We start from the raw sequence: 19,835 nt of genomic DNA, 5'->3' as shown, positions 1-19,835 counted from the left end.
TTATTCCACCAGATACCCATCCCGACACCTACTATGTTTGCAAGAAACTGAAAACTTTATTTTACATTGCAACATTTCATATTTTGAGATCAAGGTTAGCATTTCTTCAGCTGTCTGGTGAACAATGGGGAGGTTAAATTGTGCACATTTTTTTAATGAACCTGGAACAGTTATGGGGCCAGTGTTTGCCATGGATCAAGTCAGGCAGCCCACAATAGCAGGCCTCCATGTTCTGTACAACAACTGTGGGAAAGACCCACAAAGAAAGTGCTGGAAAGGGGGATGATGGGTGGGCTCATACAGTAAAAAGACTCAAATACTACAGGGCTTTGAACTATAGGCCAATATAGCATTGCTTTAAGAATAAACATAAAAATAAGACAAATAAGAATAAGCCTAGCAAAATAAAAAGTCCATGAAGAGCTGACATTTCAAACCAATAAGGGAATAATTCATTATTCAATAAGTTGTCTGGAATGACTTAACTATTAGGGGGTGAAAATATCAAAGTGAGAGAACTATAAAGGGTTTTTAAAAAGGAACTAGATATGTTGGGTTAGTCTCATTGGAGAGTGCAAATTCACCATCGACCTGATACCTGAAATTTCCTTCTTCCCATCTAGAGGCAAGTTGGGACTGCTGCCAGGCTCCTGTGGTAAACGAAGCCCCTATTTTGACTGGTGCTTTATGGCTACACATTCCTGCTCAGGACGGGTCTCATTTAGTCTTCACCAAAAAAAAATCTCATGAGATGATTTAAGTGTTTTATGGACAAGATGTCTAAGATTCAGAAAAATTTCACAGTGTGCCCAACTTTTATGTTTATGTTGAAGTTGGGCATTAGAAGTTAGAATGAATGGGTTTACTTGAAAGAAAATTAAAATAAATCCATCACCCACTCCATGTAATATAAATTCCAAATGCATATTAAATACATATAATATTTAAAATATATGTAAGTTCCAGAAGGAAACATAAAGATGAATATTTTGTAATATCAAGTTGAAGAAAAGCCAAAATCTGACATCATAAAAGAAAACTTTCATGTAAAATAAGTCAATGGCCACCAGGAAAATATTGTGCAATATCTGATTGCCATGAAGAGGGTTAATATCCTTGCTATATCACTCCCTGAAGTCATCTTTAAAAGACTAAGAAAGAGATGAATCTCTTAATAAAAACCTGACCCAGAACATGAGCAGCCTCTCCTTCTCCCTCTCTCTCTTTCTCTCTCTCTTTCTGTCACACACACACACACACACACACACACACACACACACACACAAAGATGGCCAAGAAATAAAGTAAAATGTTATTTCTAATGTAGTAAAAAGGTCAAAATAAAATAAGAAAGCATCACATCTTCCTTTGTGAAGTATTTGGGTTCCTTTTGCTTTTAAACACCTGGGTCAGCTGGGCTGTGGAGAAACAGAAATTCTCATGTTCTGCTTGTGGGCATATATGTTAATAAAACCAAACTTGGCAATATGCCTGCAATATGTATCTAAAGCTTCAAAGTATGTATAGCTTTGATGAATGAATATCACACTTAGGAATAAGAGAAAAAAATAATAATGAAAGTGAAAATCATAAGAGATGTACAAACATATTCTTATACAAGAATCCTTGCAGCCTTACTTATAATAAATTTTCTGAACAAATTGTATATCTAAAAATAACAGATTGGTTGAATAAATTATGGTGCAGCAATGCTATTGATAATCATGTTAGATAGAAGCATATTTAAAGGCATGGAAAAATTGTCATGTTTTATCTGGGTTTTTAAGGTTATAACACAATGTATAGTGGGATTCCAATTCCTGTATATACATAGACTTACATGTCTATATTGATTAACTCTGGATGAGTCTCATGTCTTCTTTTTGCTTTCTTCTATTATCCATATTTTATACGATGTGCCTGCATTTCTTTTTTGTAACAGATGGTCAATACTAGAATCATAAACGGATCTTAAGTTTGTTTGTTGGCAAACGTTTCCCCTGTTAGGAAAAGATGCATTTTTCTTTTAAACATTTCTCTCTTATACAACGATTACGTGCTTATAATAGAAATTTGAAAATTGTATGTGAATACAGTGTAAAAAGTAGAAAGAATGGGATTGCACGCTGCAGACCTAGCTGCTTTTAGCATGCCTCTGTATGACCTTGCTTTCTCTAGACCTCTGTCGCAGTGTCTCTGCCTCCCTCCTCACAACGTCCATCCCCCGCTGTCACTGTCGTGATGCCAGCCTCCCCAGCCTTCATGACTCTAAGGAGCACCAGTGCGGCATTAGCGCCCTTCGCCCTGGTGGTATCCTGGCTTCACAGTCACATGGGAGATTGATCGTCAGCTTTTCTGTTTGAAATCTAAATTCTTCCTGACTGCAGGGGACCTCGGGACCCATAAACTCCTCTAGTTTACTCTGTCTTCACAGTAAAAGAGATCTGCATGACTGGACTCTAACAAATTTGGTGGTTAACCTGCTCTTTCTATATAGATATAGCACTTCGACCTTCAGACTTCTCAATACTGATAAAAAGAAACCATGACAGATGAGAAGAAAACCTTTGCAGCTGTAATTTGTAATCAACTAATTATAAAAACTGCAAAAATTGACCAGATAGCTAAGATTTTACACAGTCATTAAAGTGATCTGCACTGTTAACATTTCACCCTCTGTGCACCATTCTGTGCTTCTCTCTGGTTTGGAGTCTAGAAGGTTTTATTTACAGGCCATGACTTAACAATCCCAGAACGGCTGATACATGCAGTCACTCAAGACTGGACACAGCAAGGAAGCAGTGGGTCCATGCCAAAGGCTCAGCCAGACGAGACACTCTAGCTGTGGCAGGAGATGCCAGGGAATGCTCCATGCCTAAGCAGATTGTAAACAAGGAACCTCAAATTCATGAAAAGTTCTCCCTTATGTGGCCTGTATCAGTAATTACTCTCTGCCTCAGTTTCCACAGCTGACATGTAAATAAAAGCAGTTCATGGTTCGTCTTCTTTTCTTATCGGGGTCTCTTAAGTGATTCTACAAACCAGCCAGTCAAACAATCAGAGAATAAGTTGAAAAGATTGTCTTCACTTATTGAACATGCTTAACTCAGGCCTGGGAAAGGACGTCATCAGTTTCTCATCATTCCTTCCCTTTCACTGAGATATGCATCTGTTACTTTTACATTTCAGGCCAAAAGTGTGATCCAAGCTGTCCCAATGGGAGCTGCTGGGGTGCAGGAGAGGAGAACTGCCAGAAACGTAAGTCAGTGAACAGCCTCAGACCCACATGTGACCGTCCCTCTCTTCCTTCACTTACTTAGGTGATTGGATTTGTTTTCCCTTTGAAGACTCCAAAGAGTTATTTTATTACAGGGCCAGATGTGAACTGGTAGATGAAGGACAGTCTTGCAAATCTCACCGCATGTGGTTAATCCAGGGTGGGCTATTTTGGGTGCTTCAGCCTGTCACAAATAAGTGAACACCAGCAGGTGCCGGGCACAATGGTTCTCGCCTATAATCCCAGCACTTTGGGAGGCCGAGGTGGGCGGATCACGAGGTCAGGAGATTGAGATCATCCTGGTTAACATGGTGAAACCCCATCTCTACTAAAAATATAAAAAATTAGCCGGGCGTGGTGGCGGGCGCCTGTAGTCCCAGCTACCTGGGAGGCTGAGGCAGGAGAATGGCGTGAACCTGGGAGGCGGAGCTTGCAGTGAGCCGAGATCGCGTCACTGCAGTCCAGCCTGGGCAACAGAGCGAGACTCCGTCTCAAAATAACAACAACAACAACAACAAGTGAACATTAGCAGGTACCCCAGCCCTGTCCTCTGAACACAGCACACTTTCCCGGGAATGGAAGACTTGTCCCTGTTGACAGCAGTCACCAGGTTTCTTGTTTCCTCTCCCTCCCTGGCTTTCTTTGGTATCTACCTACACAGAAGCCTGAGCACGATTTCTCATGGGGACTTTTCCATGTGGACCGTGCTTTATGATGGAGAGGGCCATTCTCCCGGGTATGGCTGTCTGGCTCAGCCTCTCAGTGGCCAAGGAACCTGTGGACATGAGCTCAAAAACGGACCCTATGTCCTTAAGCTGAATTGTGGTGTGGCTGTTAGACCCTTCTAAACACTACTTCCCAGCAGGTATTTTTGTTCTTTGTATGTGCTTCCTGCATTGCCCAAGATGTTTATTTAGCAGGTCTCAAAGTCTAGACTTGATCTGATCAGTTCTTTTAAGTGATGAAAAATAAATCAGGAGACAAAAGAGGCAATCAGAAAAGGGCATGGTTTGACTTAGCTTGAGTGTCATTTCACTGGAAGCAAATGTGTCTTCACTTCTTCGTGAAAAAGTCTGCGAGCACTCTGCGACGTCCCTGGGAAATGATCCGACCCTCACTCTTCAGCTCACAGGGCACCTTTTGCTCTTTTTCAGTGACCAAAATCATCTGTGCCCAGCAGTGCTCCGGGCGCTGCCGCGGCAAGTCCCCCAGTGACTGCTGCCACAACCAGTGTGCCGCGGGCTGCACGGGCCCCCGGGAGAGCGACTGCCTGGTAAGATGCCCCTCCGGCAGCCTCCCTGGAGCAGGCTGTGGCTGCACTCTCTCCACCCACACCAGGACAGAGGACCTCCTGTGGGGGAGCTGTCAATTAGCATTTGTAGTAACAGACAGGATATTGCCCTCTGCCTGGTGACAAAGTATCTTTAGTATCCTGCCTCCACCACTCACTGAGACCTTGGGAAAATGATAGGACCTCCATACCTCCATATCCTCACCTGACCATGATGCATAACAAAGTATCTCCCAGTTGAATGCTTAAATGATGCGATGCCTGTGATGTCCAACATTAGGACCTGGGCACAGAACAAGCACGAAATACTACATGCAAGTATTTGCATGAATGTGCCTTGTTGCCAGCAGTACACTCTCTTTATTGTTTGACTATACCTCCAGAGACTTGACACTGTGAGGTCCCTAAGAGACCTATGGAGAGCCACACAGGTCTTGCTGACTGGGGCTGCATTAAGGCCTCCTGACACGGATCCCTTGGCTCCTCCACCACTGCTCAGGCACCTCCTGAGCTGCACCCTGCCCTCAAGGGGTCCTGAAGTACTCACTCTCGCCCCATTACTGCAGAAAGTACCAGCAGAAGCCTTGCTGCCTCAGCAGGTGCAGGTCAGAAGTGTCTTGGAAGCCCTGGAGACGCCAAGGCTGGTGGATGTGACTGCTGGAGTGGGAGCTGGTGTGACAAAGCCCTCCCTAAGACTAAATCCAGATCTCTCTGTGGTTTCAGGGAAGATTCCTAAATTCCAGAGGCTGGACCCAGACCCAGGAATTGTGACTTGGTTGGCCTGGGCTGTTTCTAATGTGAGCCCCAGGGAGAAGACTGTGAAGACGTAGGGTTGATCCTAGGGAGAGCCCCCGCTGCATTGGGTCTGGCCCCTTTACAGGGCATCGTTCTGGCAAGGTTTTCTGCCATTCAGCAATACATTATAAAATGTACCCTCAACTATACTTTATAAGGGAAGCCCAATGTAATCTGAGTTTAAACATAATTTCACTCCATAGTCACCGCTGTAATATGTGAACTCCATCATCTGTATGTTGCTAAAGAGACGTGTTTTTATCATAGTCCATAAATTATGATAGGTGGAAGAGTGCACCTAAGAAAAAAACGGACTTTTTAGAGAAGGGTCTTTCTGACTCTGCAGAGGGCGCCAGCTCAGTTTTCCCCACTAGTTGAACACTGAGCTGTGAAGATGGTAACTTGGGCTTTCTGACAGGAGTCAACACAGTGCTGCGCTTCCTCCGTGTGTGGCGCCGAGTGTCCTTACCTCACTTGCCCAGCGTGTCCTTCCTCCTCCACAGGTCTGCCGCAAATTCCGAGACGAAGCCACATGCAAGGACACCTGCCCCCCACTCATGCTCTACAACCCCACCACATACCAGATGGATGTGAACCCCGAGGGCAAATACAGCTTTGGTGCCACCTGCGTGAAGAAGTGTCCCCGTGAGTCCTCCTCTGTGGGCCCTCTGACTGATCAGGCATCCTTGTCCCGCTCTGTCTCCTGCTGAGCCCTGGAGTATCCCGCCTTGGAGAGTCTTTGGGTGGATGTGTTTGCCTCGCTAGGGGGAGGCAACCCTGTGCCCATCCAGGCGCAGAGGCGAGGGGCTGCCTTGCTCCCGAGGAGCGGGCAGGTGGTGGCCATCTCCACCCACGGGGGCTGCTCAGTGCACAGGGCAGAACTTGGGGCCAGGCCACCTCACAGGAGAAGCATCTGCTGCTCAGCCCTCACCACTCATCCAGCATCCACAGCCGAGGGTATTCAGTTGTCTGCTGGGCACAAAGCCGTGGGCATGTCACTATTTAGTGCTTGTGCCAAGCAGGTATTTAATAGACCAAAATCAGAGAGTCTATCAGAAGACCTGCCTTCTTGAGTGGTTAAAATTCTAGTGAAAGTTATGCCTCTTAGGAGTATTACAGAGGTTTTGTCTTTGTTTTTATTTTGTTTTGTTTTAATGGTTTGGGTTTGAGTTTTGCTTGTTTGTACTTACATTTGTACTGGTGGCTCCAGGGTTTAGGGAAATTGTGACATAAAATACTTCCTGATAGAGAAAGCAAAACTTTGTCTAATGAAAGAGTTTTAGAAGCCAGTCTTGATCTCTAGAAGGGGAGATTAACTGAGAAAAATAATTGAAAGAAAAATTATGAGGGGTAGATTTTACCCTGCCAGATTTGTGTACATGAAAAATATTACACTCTGTATGGGGGAAGAAAAATACAAAATAATAAGCCATTATAAGGTAAATGACAAACAAAACTAAATAAAAATGTGCCACAGTGATGACACAGATATAGTCTTTGAGATAGGACTTAATAGAGCTTTAAAATCCATAGGAAAACACCTCAAGCCTGAGATGCCAAGAGCAGACGGTTCACAGAAGAATCACCAAGGTCCTATAAGTATTTTTGAGGATCTTCTTGGGGAACTTAAAACAGGAAGAGGCCGGGCACAGTAGCTCATTGGCTCAGGCCTGTAATCCCAGCACTTTGAGAGACAAGGGGGCTGGATTGCCTGAGGTCAGGAGTTTAGGACCAGCCTGGCCAACAAGGTGAAACCTCGTCTCTACTGAAAATACAAAAATTAGCTGAGCGTGGTGGTGCTTGCCTGTAATCACAGCTGCTCAGGAGGCTGAGGCAGGAGAATCACTTGAACCCAGGAGGCGGAGGTTGCAGTGAGCTGAGATCACACCACTGCACTCCAGCCCGGATGACAGAGCAAGATTCCATCTCAAACAAACAAAAAAGGAACACATAGAGCTCCTAAAAATAACACAGAAGACAGCTATCAACACAAATGAATTACTTTAAAGGTGGGAGCAGGTGGAGGAGAGGGCTGAGGTGCCTGCTGGGACACAGAACAGCTGGCCCCTCAAGGGACCCAGGGCCACGTCGGGACGGGCCATGGAGAGCAAAGCATCAGCCGCAAGAATAAAATGCAGCCTCACCTATAGCTGCTTCAGTGGAAGAGTGCTCTTTTTAGGTTTACGCATTTTTAGTGAGCATTCCAGCTTTAACCATAAGCCCTGGGGACAGATCCTACAAGGAAGAACATGAGCTCACAGAGGTGCTTTAACCTAGTGAGCAATGCGATGCTTTTTCCCTGACACCTGTTTCCTGCCCTGATGAAACACCTGTATTGTCCACATTGCGGCCTAGAATGTTATTAAACTATTGAACGGGATTCCTTTTCTATTTGCAACCTTTCATTCTTTGTCCTTAAAGTAAATAAAGCCAAAGGAGGATGGAGCCTTTCCATCAGCCCTCGAGAGGAGGACCTGGACTGCCTGTGTGAGGCCCGAGCACCTGGCGCCACCGTCGTCACCTTCCTTTCATGCTCTCTTCCCCAGGTAATTATGTGGTGACAGATCACGGCTCGTGCGTCCGAGCCTGCGGGGCGGACAGCTATGAGATGGAGGAAGACGGCGTCCGCAAGTGTAAGAAGTGCGAAGGGCCTTGTCGCAAAGGTAGGAAGCCCGCTGGTGTGCAGGTGAGGCTTGTTCTCAGCTGCTGAGGCTGGGCTTTCATGCCACCTCCAAATGAACACTTCTTCTTCTACTCATTAAAAAACAACTATAAATATCATTTCTTTAAAACAGAAGATAAAGCTGCAAAGCCAGGTTAGGCAATGGGAAGGCACTGAAGGTTGTGATAGGGTGGGGGGCTCTGACGAGAACAGTGCACAGAACCAGCCCCTCAGCAGCTGCCAGATGCCCAGCCCTGGGGAGAATCCAGGGAAGGCAGAGCTGGAAGCAGTCCAGCTCCATGCGACCAGGGGAAATAATGAGGAGAATGCAAGGTCGGTGTGCGGTGACAGGGATGGCATCTCCTACACCACCGTAGCCCCAAAGTGTGCTCTAGGTCCTCATGTCCCCCTGTCCCCCGCACCCTCCCCAGCCCCATCAGTGTTTGTTGAGTGAATGAAGGCTGATGTGGCAGTGGCAGTTCCCGCGACTGGAATTCCTTCCTGCTTCCCTCTGCCTGGGGATCCCTAGCTATTCTTAATCCACCAATGTGAACAGAATACACGTCTCTCTTATCTCTGCAGTGTGTAACGGAATAGGTATTGGTGAATTTAAAGACACACTCTCCATAAATGCTACAAATATTAAACACTTCAAAAACTGCACCTCCATCAGTGGCGATCTCCACATCCTGCCGGTGGCATTTAGGGGGTGAGTCACAGGTTCAGTTACTTGTATAGAGAAAAACAAAGTCTGCCTTTTTAACTGGTAGAGACTGGTGATCAATAATCACCTGTTGTTTGTTTCAGTGACTCCTTCACACACACTCCGCCTCTGGATCCACAGGAACTGGATATTCTGAAAACCGTAAAGGAAATCACAGGTTTGAGCTGAATTATCGCATGAATATAAATGGGAAATCAGTGTTTTAGAGCGAGAACTTTTCGACATATTTCCTTCTCCCTTGGAATAAAAACATTTCTTCTGAAATTTTACCATTAATGGCTGATGTTTTGATACTTTTCAAAAGTGCAGTTTCCCCTGCAGGCAAAAGGGGACACATTAAGCCCAGGCTTGGGTCATTCACTGCACATGTGAACACGCTTTCTCCCTCCTACCCGGCCCCAGCCAGCTGCCTTGGTGGCCCATAACCCTTGCAAGTAGAGGGAGAGGACAGGGGTAGGTGAGGGGCAGCCTGGGCCTCAGGCTTTTGAAACTGGATGCCAGAGCCCTGTGGGGCCACGGGCAAGCCTCAGGTCCATGACTGCCGCCTGAGCTCCGCTTCCTTCCTCTCTAAAATGGGAAAATTAGACCTATATAACACGACTGTTTTAGGGTTGGAATCAAATAAGGAAAATCTGTAAATCTCCTTGTATGTGATACCAGATCCATAATTGGCAGATAATCGCAGCAGGAGCCTCTTCGGGGTAATCAGATACGCCGCGCCGCAGGGGTCCCAGGGCCACAGCCAGAGGGGCAGCGGGAGACATGCGGAATCGCTGGGGGAGGCGGGAGGCAGCTGTGAACTCTGGCTGGCCTGCATCCGCCCATTCGCATGTACACTCAGAGAAGATGATAACGAAAAAGAAAGCAAATCCAATTTTCCCACTCACTGTTCCTATAATACAAAGTCCCTGAGAGTCTAGAGTAATGTCTCATACAAAAAAAGAAACTCCTGTGTGGTGTGTGTCTGAGTCTCTTCTGCCTTACAGGGTTTTTGCTGATTCAGGCTTGGCCTGAAAACAGGACGGACCTCCATGCTTTTGAGAACCTAGAAATCATACGCGGCAGGACCAAGCAACAGTAAGTTGACCACAGCCAAAGAGCCTGGTAGATTACATTTTGCCTTTTTAGTTGGAAATTAGGCTTAACAGGAGCGTTGCTAAGATAGGGCACAGAGCTCCTGTATCTCTCGCCGGCATTCCCGAATGCTATCTCACATGAGCAGGCACAAGGATCAAGACTGAAGGACCACTGGCACAGGCTGTCCGCTAAACCACAGACTTCTCAGTGTTCGCCAGTGCTTCTGCTTCTGTGTCCACTCCAGATCCCACATTGCACTTAGTTGTCAGATCTTTTCAGTCCATTCTAACCTGTAATAGCTCCTACGTCTTTCCTTGTCTTTCATGGCCTTGACTCTTATAAAACGTGTTGTTCAGGTACTTTGCAGACTGTCTAACCATTTCAGTTCGGCTGGTGTTTTCTCAGGATGCAGTTGAGGTTATGCACATCTTATCACGGAGACCAGATAGACTTTTTAGCACCACTCTTTAAGAATTTCCACATTTTCAGCTTTGACAGTGGAATAGACTTGCAGGTGCTCACACACCAGCATCTTTAATATGGTAATGGTAATCATCAGTTTAGTGGTATGGAGGAGGAGATGGGAATCTCTTAGTGAAACCCGCCTTGGAAGCAGCCTCCTTATGAGAACTGCTGTCCCTACTTGACTCCTAAAGCACTAGATAATACTGTGCAACATTAAAGAGAATAAGAGTACATGAAACATGCATTGCCTCCCATAAACTCCATTGGCTCTGAATCTCTGATACTAAATATGTGGCTACCATTGCTTCCCAGAAAAGCCTTTTTGCTCTGAATTCTCTGGAATACCTTCTTTGCCTGAGATTCTTATAAAAACAAGAGATTTAGAGCAATTTTCTTGGATGGCTGGTATGAGCCAGTTGGCTTAGTTATGGGGATTTAAACAAGATAAGAGTTACTTACTTTTCACATTTAATGAGAAGTCTGGTGATTCCAGCTCCTACTGAGGCAGGGTGGCCACAGGTTCCAGGTCATGACTCACTGAAGCTCCAGGCCTGCCCTGCAAGGAACATCTGGCTCTTCCCTGGTATCTGGCCTCCCTGGGCATATGTGGGGGAGAATTCCTAATGGTATTGGTTACAGGCTCCTATGCAAGACCACTCATCAGTGTAGGAGAAAGGAAAAAGATGGGGGAAAGAAGAGCAGCAGGGAGAGGAGAAGCCTCTGGATGATACTCTAATCCCCTGCCATCCAATATCTGAACATCAGTCTTTTCATCCAGTGCTTTCAGCTGGCCCAGTCCCCAGCCTGGGGTCAGATGAGAGCTTCCTGCAAATGCAGATCTCTTTCCTGTGGCTCCTTCTCAATTACAGACAGCTCCTGCACAAGGTGCACTCTGGCCTTTTACTCCCTCCCCAAACCAACCCAGCCCTCCCAGCCTGTATCATCGTGGTCCTGCAGGGGCTAGAGGTTCTCATACCCATCATGGTCTGGCAGGAGCTAGTGGTTCTCACACCTATCATGGTCCAGGAAGGGCTAGTGGTTCTCACACCCATCATGGTCCAGGAAGGGCTAGTGGTTCTCACACCCATCATGGTCCAGGAGGGGCTAGTGGTTCTCACACCCATCGTGGTCCAGCAGGGGCTTAGTGGTTCTCACACCCATCGTGGTTCAGCAGGGGCTTAGTGGTTCTTATACCCATCGTGGTCCAGGAGGAGCTAGTGGTTCTCACACCCATCGTGGTCCAGTGGGGCTAGTTGTTCTCACACCCATCGTGGTCCGGTGGGGCTAGTGGTTCTCACACCCATCATGGTCCGGTGGGGCTAGTTGTTCTCACACCCATCGTGGTCCAGTGGGGCTAGTGGTTCTTATACCCATCGTGGTCCAGGAGGAGCTAGTGGTTCTCACACCCATCGTGGTCCAGTGGGGCTAGTGGTTCTCACACCCATCGTGGTCTGGCAGGGGCTTAGTGGTTCTTACAGCCTGGAAGGGGCTTAGTGGTTCTTACAGCCATTGTGATCCAGCAGGGGCTAGTGGTTCTCACACCCATCATGGTCTGGCTGGAGCTAGTGGTTCTCATACCCATCATAGTCCAGGAGGGGCTAGTGGTTCTCACACCCATCGTGGTCCTTCAGGGGCTAGTGGTTCTCATGTCCAACGCATGCCTTCCTGCTCCTCTAGGTGACTGAAGACATCCCCCCTTCAGTCTGAATGACTTCCATCCAGTCATCTGATATACACATTGGACCACCCAATAGCGTCCTAGCATCATGTTGGATGGTGAAGAAAATGCCACAGTTCCTGCTCTCAGGACCTCACAACCTTGGGCATAGCTTTTTGGAGGAAGGCCCGGCTTCCCAGGCATCCCTCCCAGACCTGTTCAGAGGCCCCTGCTCCTTGCTTCCTTGTTGCCTACACTCACTGTGCTCTTCACACCGGCTCAAAATTATCTGCTTACAGGGTTGTGTCACCACCAGATCAAGGTTCTTTGAGAGGAGGAAACATATTTAACCTGCACAGAATTTAGGACAGAGAACATCAAGTGTTTGTTCAATAAATCCATGAATGGATAGAGGGACAGGTTGGGTGGTGGACAGAAGGACAAACCCACACCTTTGAAGTGTACTTGGCTGTTTGAGGGGCTTTTTTAGAATATGTTCTCAATTTCCAGGCAAAATGAAAATGGAGAAAATATAATGACATTAAGGCATTTTATTCATCCTCCCCATCTGCCACTGGGGTTAAAGATACTAAATAAACAAGGAACTAGCTTTTGCCTGCAGGAACTTAAAAAACACCTGCAGTTTTCAAAAGTTGCAGTGTGTGCCTCCCACAGCATGACTTACCGTCATTGGAAAGCAGTTTGTAGCCAATCAAAGGTGGTCTGGAAAAACAAAGTTTTCAGGGATACGTTGTTTTTATAATTTTCACCACATGATTTTTCTTCTTTCCAATGTAGTGGTCAGTTTTCTCTTGCGGTCGTCAGCCTGAACATAACATCCTTGGGATTACGCTCCCTCAAGGAGATAAGCGATGGAGATGTGATAATTTCAGGAAACAAAAATTTGTGCTATGCAAATACAATAAACTGGAAAAAACTGTTTGGGACCTCCAGTCAGAAAACCAAAATTATAAGCAACAGAGGTGAAAACAGCTGCAGTAAGTCACTGCTTTCTCTTTTGTTTATGGAATTGGTTGTAATGGGTCCTTTATTTTTATTTAGAATATTGAAGGGCTATTCCCATTTAAAATCCTTTTTTCAGTTCCTTAAGAAGCAAATTAAAATCTTAAGATTCCTAATTGTGAAATTACCATGTGAATTCCATTAAAACTTTTTCCAGATCATTATCATTCAATAGGATGAATTTACCCTGAGGTTTAGGCTACCAATTATTTGTAATTTAAGTAACTAAATTTAGTATTAGTTATATTACCTTTTAGCTGTAGGTCACTCTCTGCGCATTTCAGCCTGTAAAGATTGCAGCTACACACACACACACACACACACACACACACACACAGAGGAATGGAGTGAACACTTTACATCAACACTTCCTGTTCTTGCTCTAGAGCTTTTGAAGCTGGCAAGAGCCTGGCCTGTGCTGGGCTTTGGCCATGGGCAGCGTCAGCTTTAAGTCAGGTGCTGGTCTGGCCTCCCTAGCTTCGAGGCCCCTGTCAATTCCCTTCATCTCTTTAGGTTTTGGCTTCCTCATCCATAAAATGGAGATATGAATGATTCCCACACCATAGCGCTTTGAGAGAATTCAGTGAAATTCTGTGTGTAAAACTCTTCCATGGTGCCTAACACATAGCACACAGCCAATGGCCCAATGGCCCCTATCGGCTGTGGGATTTGTCATCAGAACATCACCAGCTCTGCTCCAGGCTGCCCTGGGCACCATCAAAACACACCCTGTGCCCAGCAGCACCTGCCCCTCTGCACGCCTTCAGCAGGGGCGGTGGCCATGGGAGCACAGAAAACAAGGAGTCCCATCTAGTTTAATTGATGCCATTGCCAAAGGGGAGGACTCATGGCACCCCCTCTCAGGTGCCAGAGCGCCTGTCCTCCACTGTCAGGCACATTTCAGTCTTCCCAGCAGCCAGCACAACTGTTTTGTCCTTCCAGTCACTGTCAGCCTCTGGGAAGCCCAGTCTGTGTCCTCTTCCTTCCGGGATGCCCAGCATGTCTGTGCCACCCAAAGTCACGGAGCACAGGGCCCCTCCCGGGAAGGTGCCGTCTCCTGTGGCCCTTCGGGTCCCTGCTCTGTCACTGACTGCTGTGACCCACTCTGTCTCCACAGAGGCCACGGGCCAGGTCTGCCATGCCTTGTGCTCCCCCGAGGGCTGCTGGGGCCCGGAGCCCAGGGACTGCGTCTCCTGCCAGAATGTCAGCCGAGGCAGAGAATGCGTGGACAAGTGCAACATCCTGGAGGGGTAGGAGGTTATTTCTTTAATACCCTGGCTTTGATCAAAAATCAGGCTCCAGGTTGTTGTTATAGCTTTACAGGCATTCTGTTTGATTTTTTTCCTTTTATTCTTTGCCCTTGGCTTTTGGAGATTTTGGGGTTTTCTGTGGGAGATGGGAGGTTGTTTGATTGCTTTATTTTTGGGCAAAGTTAATCACAATAGGAAATAAGCAAGTATTGTTACCTAATTTAACCTAATAATTTATAGAATCTCTTTTCCTGGAAGTATCTTAAATTTGTCTAAGCTACAAAAAGTTCCTAAGACAAATGAGACAGTCATCAGTGGTTCATCTGGCCAACACCGTGGCCATTTGGGCTTTTCTTTGCAGTGCCCGATTCCTGGTGTGTGAAAATAAATTAACAGAAATTATGTTGCCAAGTTAATATCTGTTTTATGTGCCCCCAGCGTGTGTTGAACATTAAACAGTACCAGGAGCTTTAAATATACCCACGGACAAAGAAATAATTCATAATGATGCTTGTTGAATTTAGTTGCAATCAATAAAAGTTGCAGTTTGTGGATGCTCTGAGGATCCCGATATTGACATAAGGCTTTGAATGACAAATGAGGACAAAAAAAAATAGGAAAGTAAAACTGAAGGATAGAGGCCAAGGCCATGTTTTAGAAGATTTAAAGAAAAAGGGAAATTTGGTGAGCACCATAGGAATTACAGAAGGCTGTAGGAAATCTTCCTGTTTTACTCTCTGGGCATGGACCACAGCTTGGATCCAGAAATATTTAGGAGCAGGATAAGAGGACCAAGTTCAATTCTATAGGAATTCTTTAGCTGATAGGCTCAGAACAAATCACATGATCAGTAGTGCTGCTTCAACTTCAAGTAAGGAATATTAATGCAATCCTTACGGCTACAAATGGACAGTGGTCTCATGTTTTCAGTTTTCAAGTGTTTCTTAAGAGGCAGGGTGGGGCCGGGTGCGGTGGCTCAAGCCTGTAATCCCAGCACTTTGGGAGGCCGAGACAGGCGGATCGCGAGGTCAGGAGATGGAGACCATCCTGGCTAACAAGGTGAAACCCCGTCTCTACTAAAAAAATACAAAAAAACTAGCCAGGCAAGGTGGTGGGCGCCTGTAGTCCCAGCTACTCGGGAGGCTGAGGCAGGAGAATGGCGTGAACCTGGGAGGCGGAGCTTGCAGTGAGCTGAGATCTGGGCACTGCACTCCAGCCTGGGCGACAGAGCGAGACTCCGCCTCAAAAAAAAAAAAAGAGGCAGGGTGATGAAAATACCCATGTGGGGAGCCCCATGTCCTTCCATTAGTGTAGAAAAGCCTGGTGTCCAGCAGCACCTGCTCCCTCTGCAAGCCCAGCCCCCTTCAGCAAGGGCAGTGACCCGGAGAAGAAGCACAGAAGACACAACCCTGTATCATATTTTGTTTAACTGGTGCCATTGACCAAAGGGGAGGATGAAAGGCACACACATTTTTGTTGTTGTATTTTGAGACAGAGTCTCACTCCATCACCCAGGCTAGAGTGCAATGATGTGATCTCAACTCACTGCAACCTCTGCCCCTTGGTTCAGGCGATTCTCCTGCCTCAGCCTCCCAAGTAGCTGGAATTAGAGGTGTGCGCCACCACGCCCAGCTCATTTTTCGTAACTTTAATAGAGACAGGGTTTCACCATGTTGGCCAGGCTGGTCTCGAACTCCTGACTTCAAGTGATCTGCCTGCCTCGGCCTCCCAAAGTGTTGGGATTCTAGGCATAAGCCACTGCGCCTGGCCAAGGCACATTAAACACTCCTTGTTCACTGCTGGAGGACAGAACTATGCTGGACTACCAGGCAGAGTCCAATCTTCCTGACAAACAGCCACACGTCTGCTCTGTCTTTTCAATCAAATATCAGCTTCTTGCTTAACACTGATCTGTACATCTTGAGGGATGTCAAAATATTACAAGCTAAGGTTTGCACACCTGTGTTCCACACTCACCATTTTTAGTAATAACCATTGAGCAAGTTCATTCTCCCTCCTTCCTTTTTCTGTCACTTAACCTAAAATTATCATTTTTCCAGCTTAATTTCAATAACCATGAATCTGGTATTAGAGGCAGGGAACACCTCTTCAGGATTGTCTTTTCTTTTATCATTTGACTTGCTTACCCAATGTGCAAAAACTATGCTGTAGAAAATGCAGAAAAGATATCTTGATTATGAATGACGCTCCTGTGTTTACTCAGAGAGAAGATGACCCAGGATTCAGTTAACAAAATCAGCTGATTATATTACTATATCATCCTGAAGTCCCAACTCCTTGACTATTACCTCAAGTTATTTGGAATTTCAGAGAGGTGATCTGTGTTCCTGCAACAATGTATCAGGGGAGGGCTGACAGGTTTCCTCTTCCTCCTCTCAGCGAGCCGAGGGAGTTTGTGGAGAACTCTGAGTGCATACAGTGCCACCCAGAATGCCTGCCCCAGGTCATGAACATCACCTGCACAGGACGGGTAAGAGCCCCTTGCTGCTATCCACATCCACTTCATGGGAAGGGCCTTCACAGAAGCCGAACCGTGATGATGGCCCAGGGCATCCAGTGTGGGCAGGACAGCCATCAGAGCCACTTCCCAGAGAAGATGGCAGGCTCTAACAGTGGTGTCCAGGCAGAGTGTCTGTGACAGTAGCACACACCCACCTGCGATGACCAGTCACTCTTTCTGCTCACACCCCCAACCTTATCTAAGCTTATTAAATCCTCATATTTAACAGCAGCTGTTTTCACCTGGTTTCCTCCATCCCTGACCTAGTCAGCATTGCTTTATCACTTTCATCAAATGTCCTCAAATTTTTAACATTACTTTATAATTAATTAAAGAAGTTTTAAAGAAATTCCTAGCAAAACTTTTTAAGCTGCACAGTTTTGTATCTATATGTTCAATAACATAGATACAATATTCTTTACAATATTCTTGTAAAGAATATGAGTGAGAATTCGCACCCCTCTCACACCGAATGTCCTGATGTTGTTAATTCTCGATGTTATTATATAGGGAGCTCTGTTTGTATGTGAGCTTAAACAGCCAGTTGTAAATCTACTAACTGAAAACATTTTTTAGACATTCTCTAAATTGGGCAGAAGATGACAGGACCGTGTTTTGAGGGATAGGCTGCCAGCATGACTGGTTACAAAGTAAAGCCTTGGTTTATAGGTTTACATGGTGTGGGTTAAATTTCCGTCATTAAAATAATTGGCGATATTGACATAGTCATCTAGATGTGCTGGCTCTGGGCACATGCAGCCTTTGAGTGGACAAAACCGACATTAGAGAACTTAGCCAAGGGGAAAGCCTTTCCCTGCTGGTTTTATTTCTGCTACTTCTGAAGTGTGGGGCACACAACCTGAGCAATGCTTTTATATGAGTCCCAATGCTTTCGTTTGAGTTTTGCAAGGTTATTCCAAGTTTTGCAAACAGAATCAAAGGTAGCATATGGCTCAGTCCTTGATACGCCAACCACTGCACAGAGACTTGCCACCTTCCTGTCACTGGAGAAACACCCATGTGAGTTTTCTTAAATTTGCCTCCCTCTGAGCTTCCCTTTAGCTTCAAATATAATATGCAAGAAAAACTATCTGGCCATAAATACACATATGGGCCAATGAAGATGGTTTTACCAAGGAAAGATGCCCACAATGTGTTAAGCAGAATGCAATAATGTAGAGAATATCATTTCATTCATGCTCGTGTGTATTACATGCATTCAAAAATAGGGAGAATTTCTACTAAGCAACTGACAGTGACCTTACCAAGCAAGTGCAATCACAGAAGAACTGGTTTTCTCCTTTAAGAATTTTTCTATCATTTGGCTTTCCCCACTCACACACACTAAATATTTTAAGTAAAAAGTTACTTCCATTTTGAAAGAGAAAAGAGAGAGATATGCATGAACATTTTTCTCCACCTCCGTGCAGGGACCAGACAACTGTATCCAGTGTGCCCACTACATTGACGGCCCCCACTGCGTCAAGACCTGCCCAGCAGGAGTCATGGGAGAAAACAACACCCTGGTCTGGAAGTACGCAGACGCCGGCCACGTGTGCCACCTGTGCCATCCAAACTGCACCTACGGGTGAGTGGAAAGTGCAGGATAACAGAACATTTCCTCTCGCAAATTCAGAGATCGAAAATGTCTCTAAAGTTTTCAGGCAACAAATTGCAGAGGTTTGTATTTGAGTCAGTTACTTAAGGTGTTTTGGGCCCCACAACCACGGCAGGAGCAACATGATTGTGGGCAGGCCTCGGTGCGGTGGGACTGACTCTCTGCCGTGCACCGTGTCTCCGGCCGGGCCTGTGTTGTTCTTTGCTGCACATTGCAACAGGAGGGTAGGGGGACAAAAAGAGCCCAGGTCCTGGCAGCTGCCACCTCGGCCTGTCTCCAGGGGCTTTTGCATCTCTCTCCAGATTTCTAAGGTTAGCATGGGGATTAACTGTTTTGCAATGGATAAAAGGTAACATTACCTGGAATGTTGCTTCAAGACACTTTTTAAAAGCTAGTTGGTTGTTAAGTTGTTGCTACTTGAATTAAAACTACTTTAACTGGACCAGACGCAGTGGCTCACGCCTGTAATCCCAGCACTTTGGGAGGCCAAGGCAGGCAGATCACTTGAGGTCAGGAGCTCGAGACCTGTCTGGCCAACATGGTGAAACCCCATCTCTACTAAAAATACAAAAATTAGACAGGCGTGGTGGCAGGCACCTGTAGTCCCAGCTACTCAGGAGGCTGAAGCAGGAGATTCACTTGAACCCAGGAGGCAGAGGTTACAGTGAGCCAAGATCTCACCACTGCACTCCAGCCTGAGCACCAAGAGCAAAACTCTGTCCCAAAAAAACAAAAGCAAAAAAACTACTTTGATTGGAATTAGCAGAAGCACTCTGATTGTGTGAATCTAATTTACTGGAATAGTAAAGCTGTCAATCAAACTGGGTTGTACTCAACAATCAGAAAGAGAAGTTGAGCTGTCATGTAGTAGTTCACACTTCTGTTTCTCAAAATCCTCAGCCTTGTTTGGAAATGTTACTCATTCTTTCTCTGAATCCATCTGTATGAGTTGTGTGGCCTTGGGCAAGGGTCTTACCTTCTCTGTGCCTCAGTTTCTTTTCTGTAAATTGGGATAATGATGCTGCATAGCTCACAGGATGTTTATGACCATGAGTTAAGATACGTCATATACTTAAAATTGTGCCTGGAAAATGGTGAATACTGAGTCAATGATAGCATTGTTGATGGTGGTGATGGTGATGAGGAGGTGGGAGTCACAATAGTGGTGGTGATGGTGTTGATGGTGTTGATGGTGGTGAGGAGGTGGGAGTCACTATGGTGGCAGTGTTGATGGTGGCGAGGAGGTGGGAGTCACAATGGTGATGGTGATGATGGTGTTGATGGTGGTGAGGAGGTGGGAGTCACAATGGTGGTGGTGTTGAGGGTGGTGATGGTTATGAGGAGGTGGGAGTCACAATGGTGGTGGTGTTGATGGTGTTGATGGTGGTGAGGAGGTGGGAGTCACAGTGGTGGTGGTGATGAGGGTGGTGATGGTGGTGAGGAGGTGGGAGTCACTATGGTGGCAGTGTTGATGG

At 46.1% G+C, this 19,835-nt stretch overlaps 1 protein-coding gene across 1 annotated transcript in view; it reads left to right on the top strand.

Annotated features, from left to right (window-relative positions):
- EGFR (epidermal growth factor receptor) overlaps positions 1-19,835 on the top strand; it is a 192,926-nt gene that overhangs the window by 130,118 nt on the left and 42,973 nt on the right. The window contains exons 5-15 of the mRNA XM_007981280.3: positions 3,190-3,258; positions 4,432-4,550; positions 5,867-6,008; positions 7,910-8,026; positions 8,608-8,734; positions 8,833-8,906; positions 9,736-9,826; positions 12,747-12,946; positions 14,089-14,221; positions 16,622-16,712; positions 18,173-18,330. Coding sequence (XP_007979471.1) covers positions 3,190-3,258; positions 4,432-4,550; positions 5,867-6,008; positions 7,910-8,026; positions 8,608-8,734; positions 8,833-8,906; positions 9,736-9,826; positions 12,747-12,946; positions 14,089-14,221; positions 16,622-16,712; positions 18,173-18,330 — 1,321 coding nt within the window. The remainder of the gene's footprint in view (positions 1-3,189; positions 3,259-4,431; positions 4,551-5,866; positions 6,009-7,909; positions 8,027-8,607; positions 8,735-8,832; positions 8,907-9,735; positions 9,827-12,746; positions 12,947-14,088; positions 14,222-16,621; positions 16,713-18,172; positions 18,331-19,835) is intronic.

This window comes from Chlorocebus sabaeus, chromosome 21, assembly GCF_047675955.1.
Source record: "Chlorocebus sabaeus isolate Y175 chromosome 21, mChlSab1.0.hap1, whole genome shotgun sequence".
In the NCBI taxonomy this organism is placed as follows: Eukaryota; Metazoa; Chordata; class Mammalia; order Primates; family Cercopithecidae; genus Chlorocebus; species Chlorocebus sabaeus.
The sequence above is the reverse complement of the archived record's forward strand: the minus strand, read 5'-3'. Positions and strand labels throughout refer to the sequence as shown.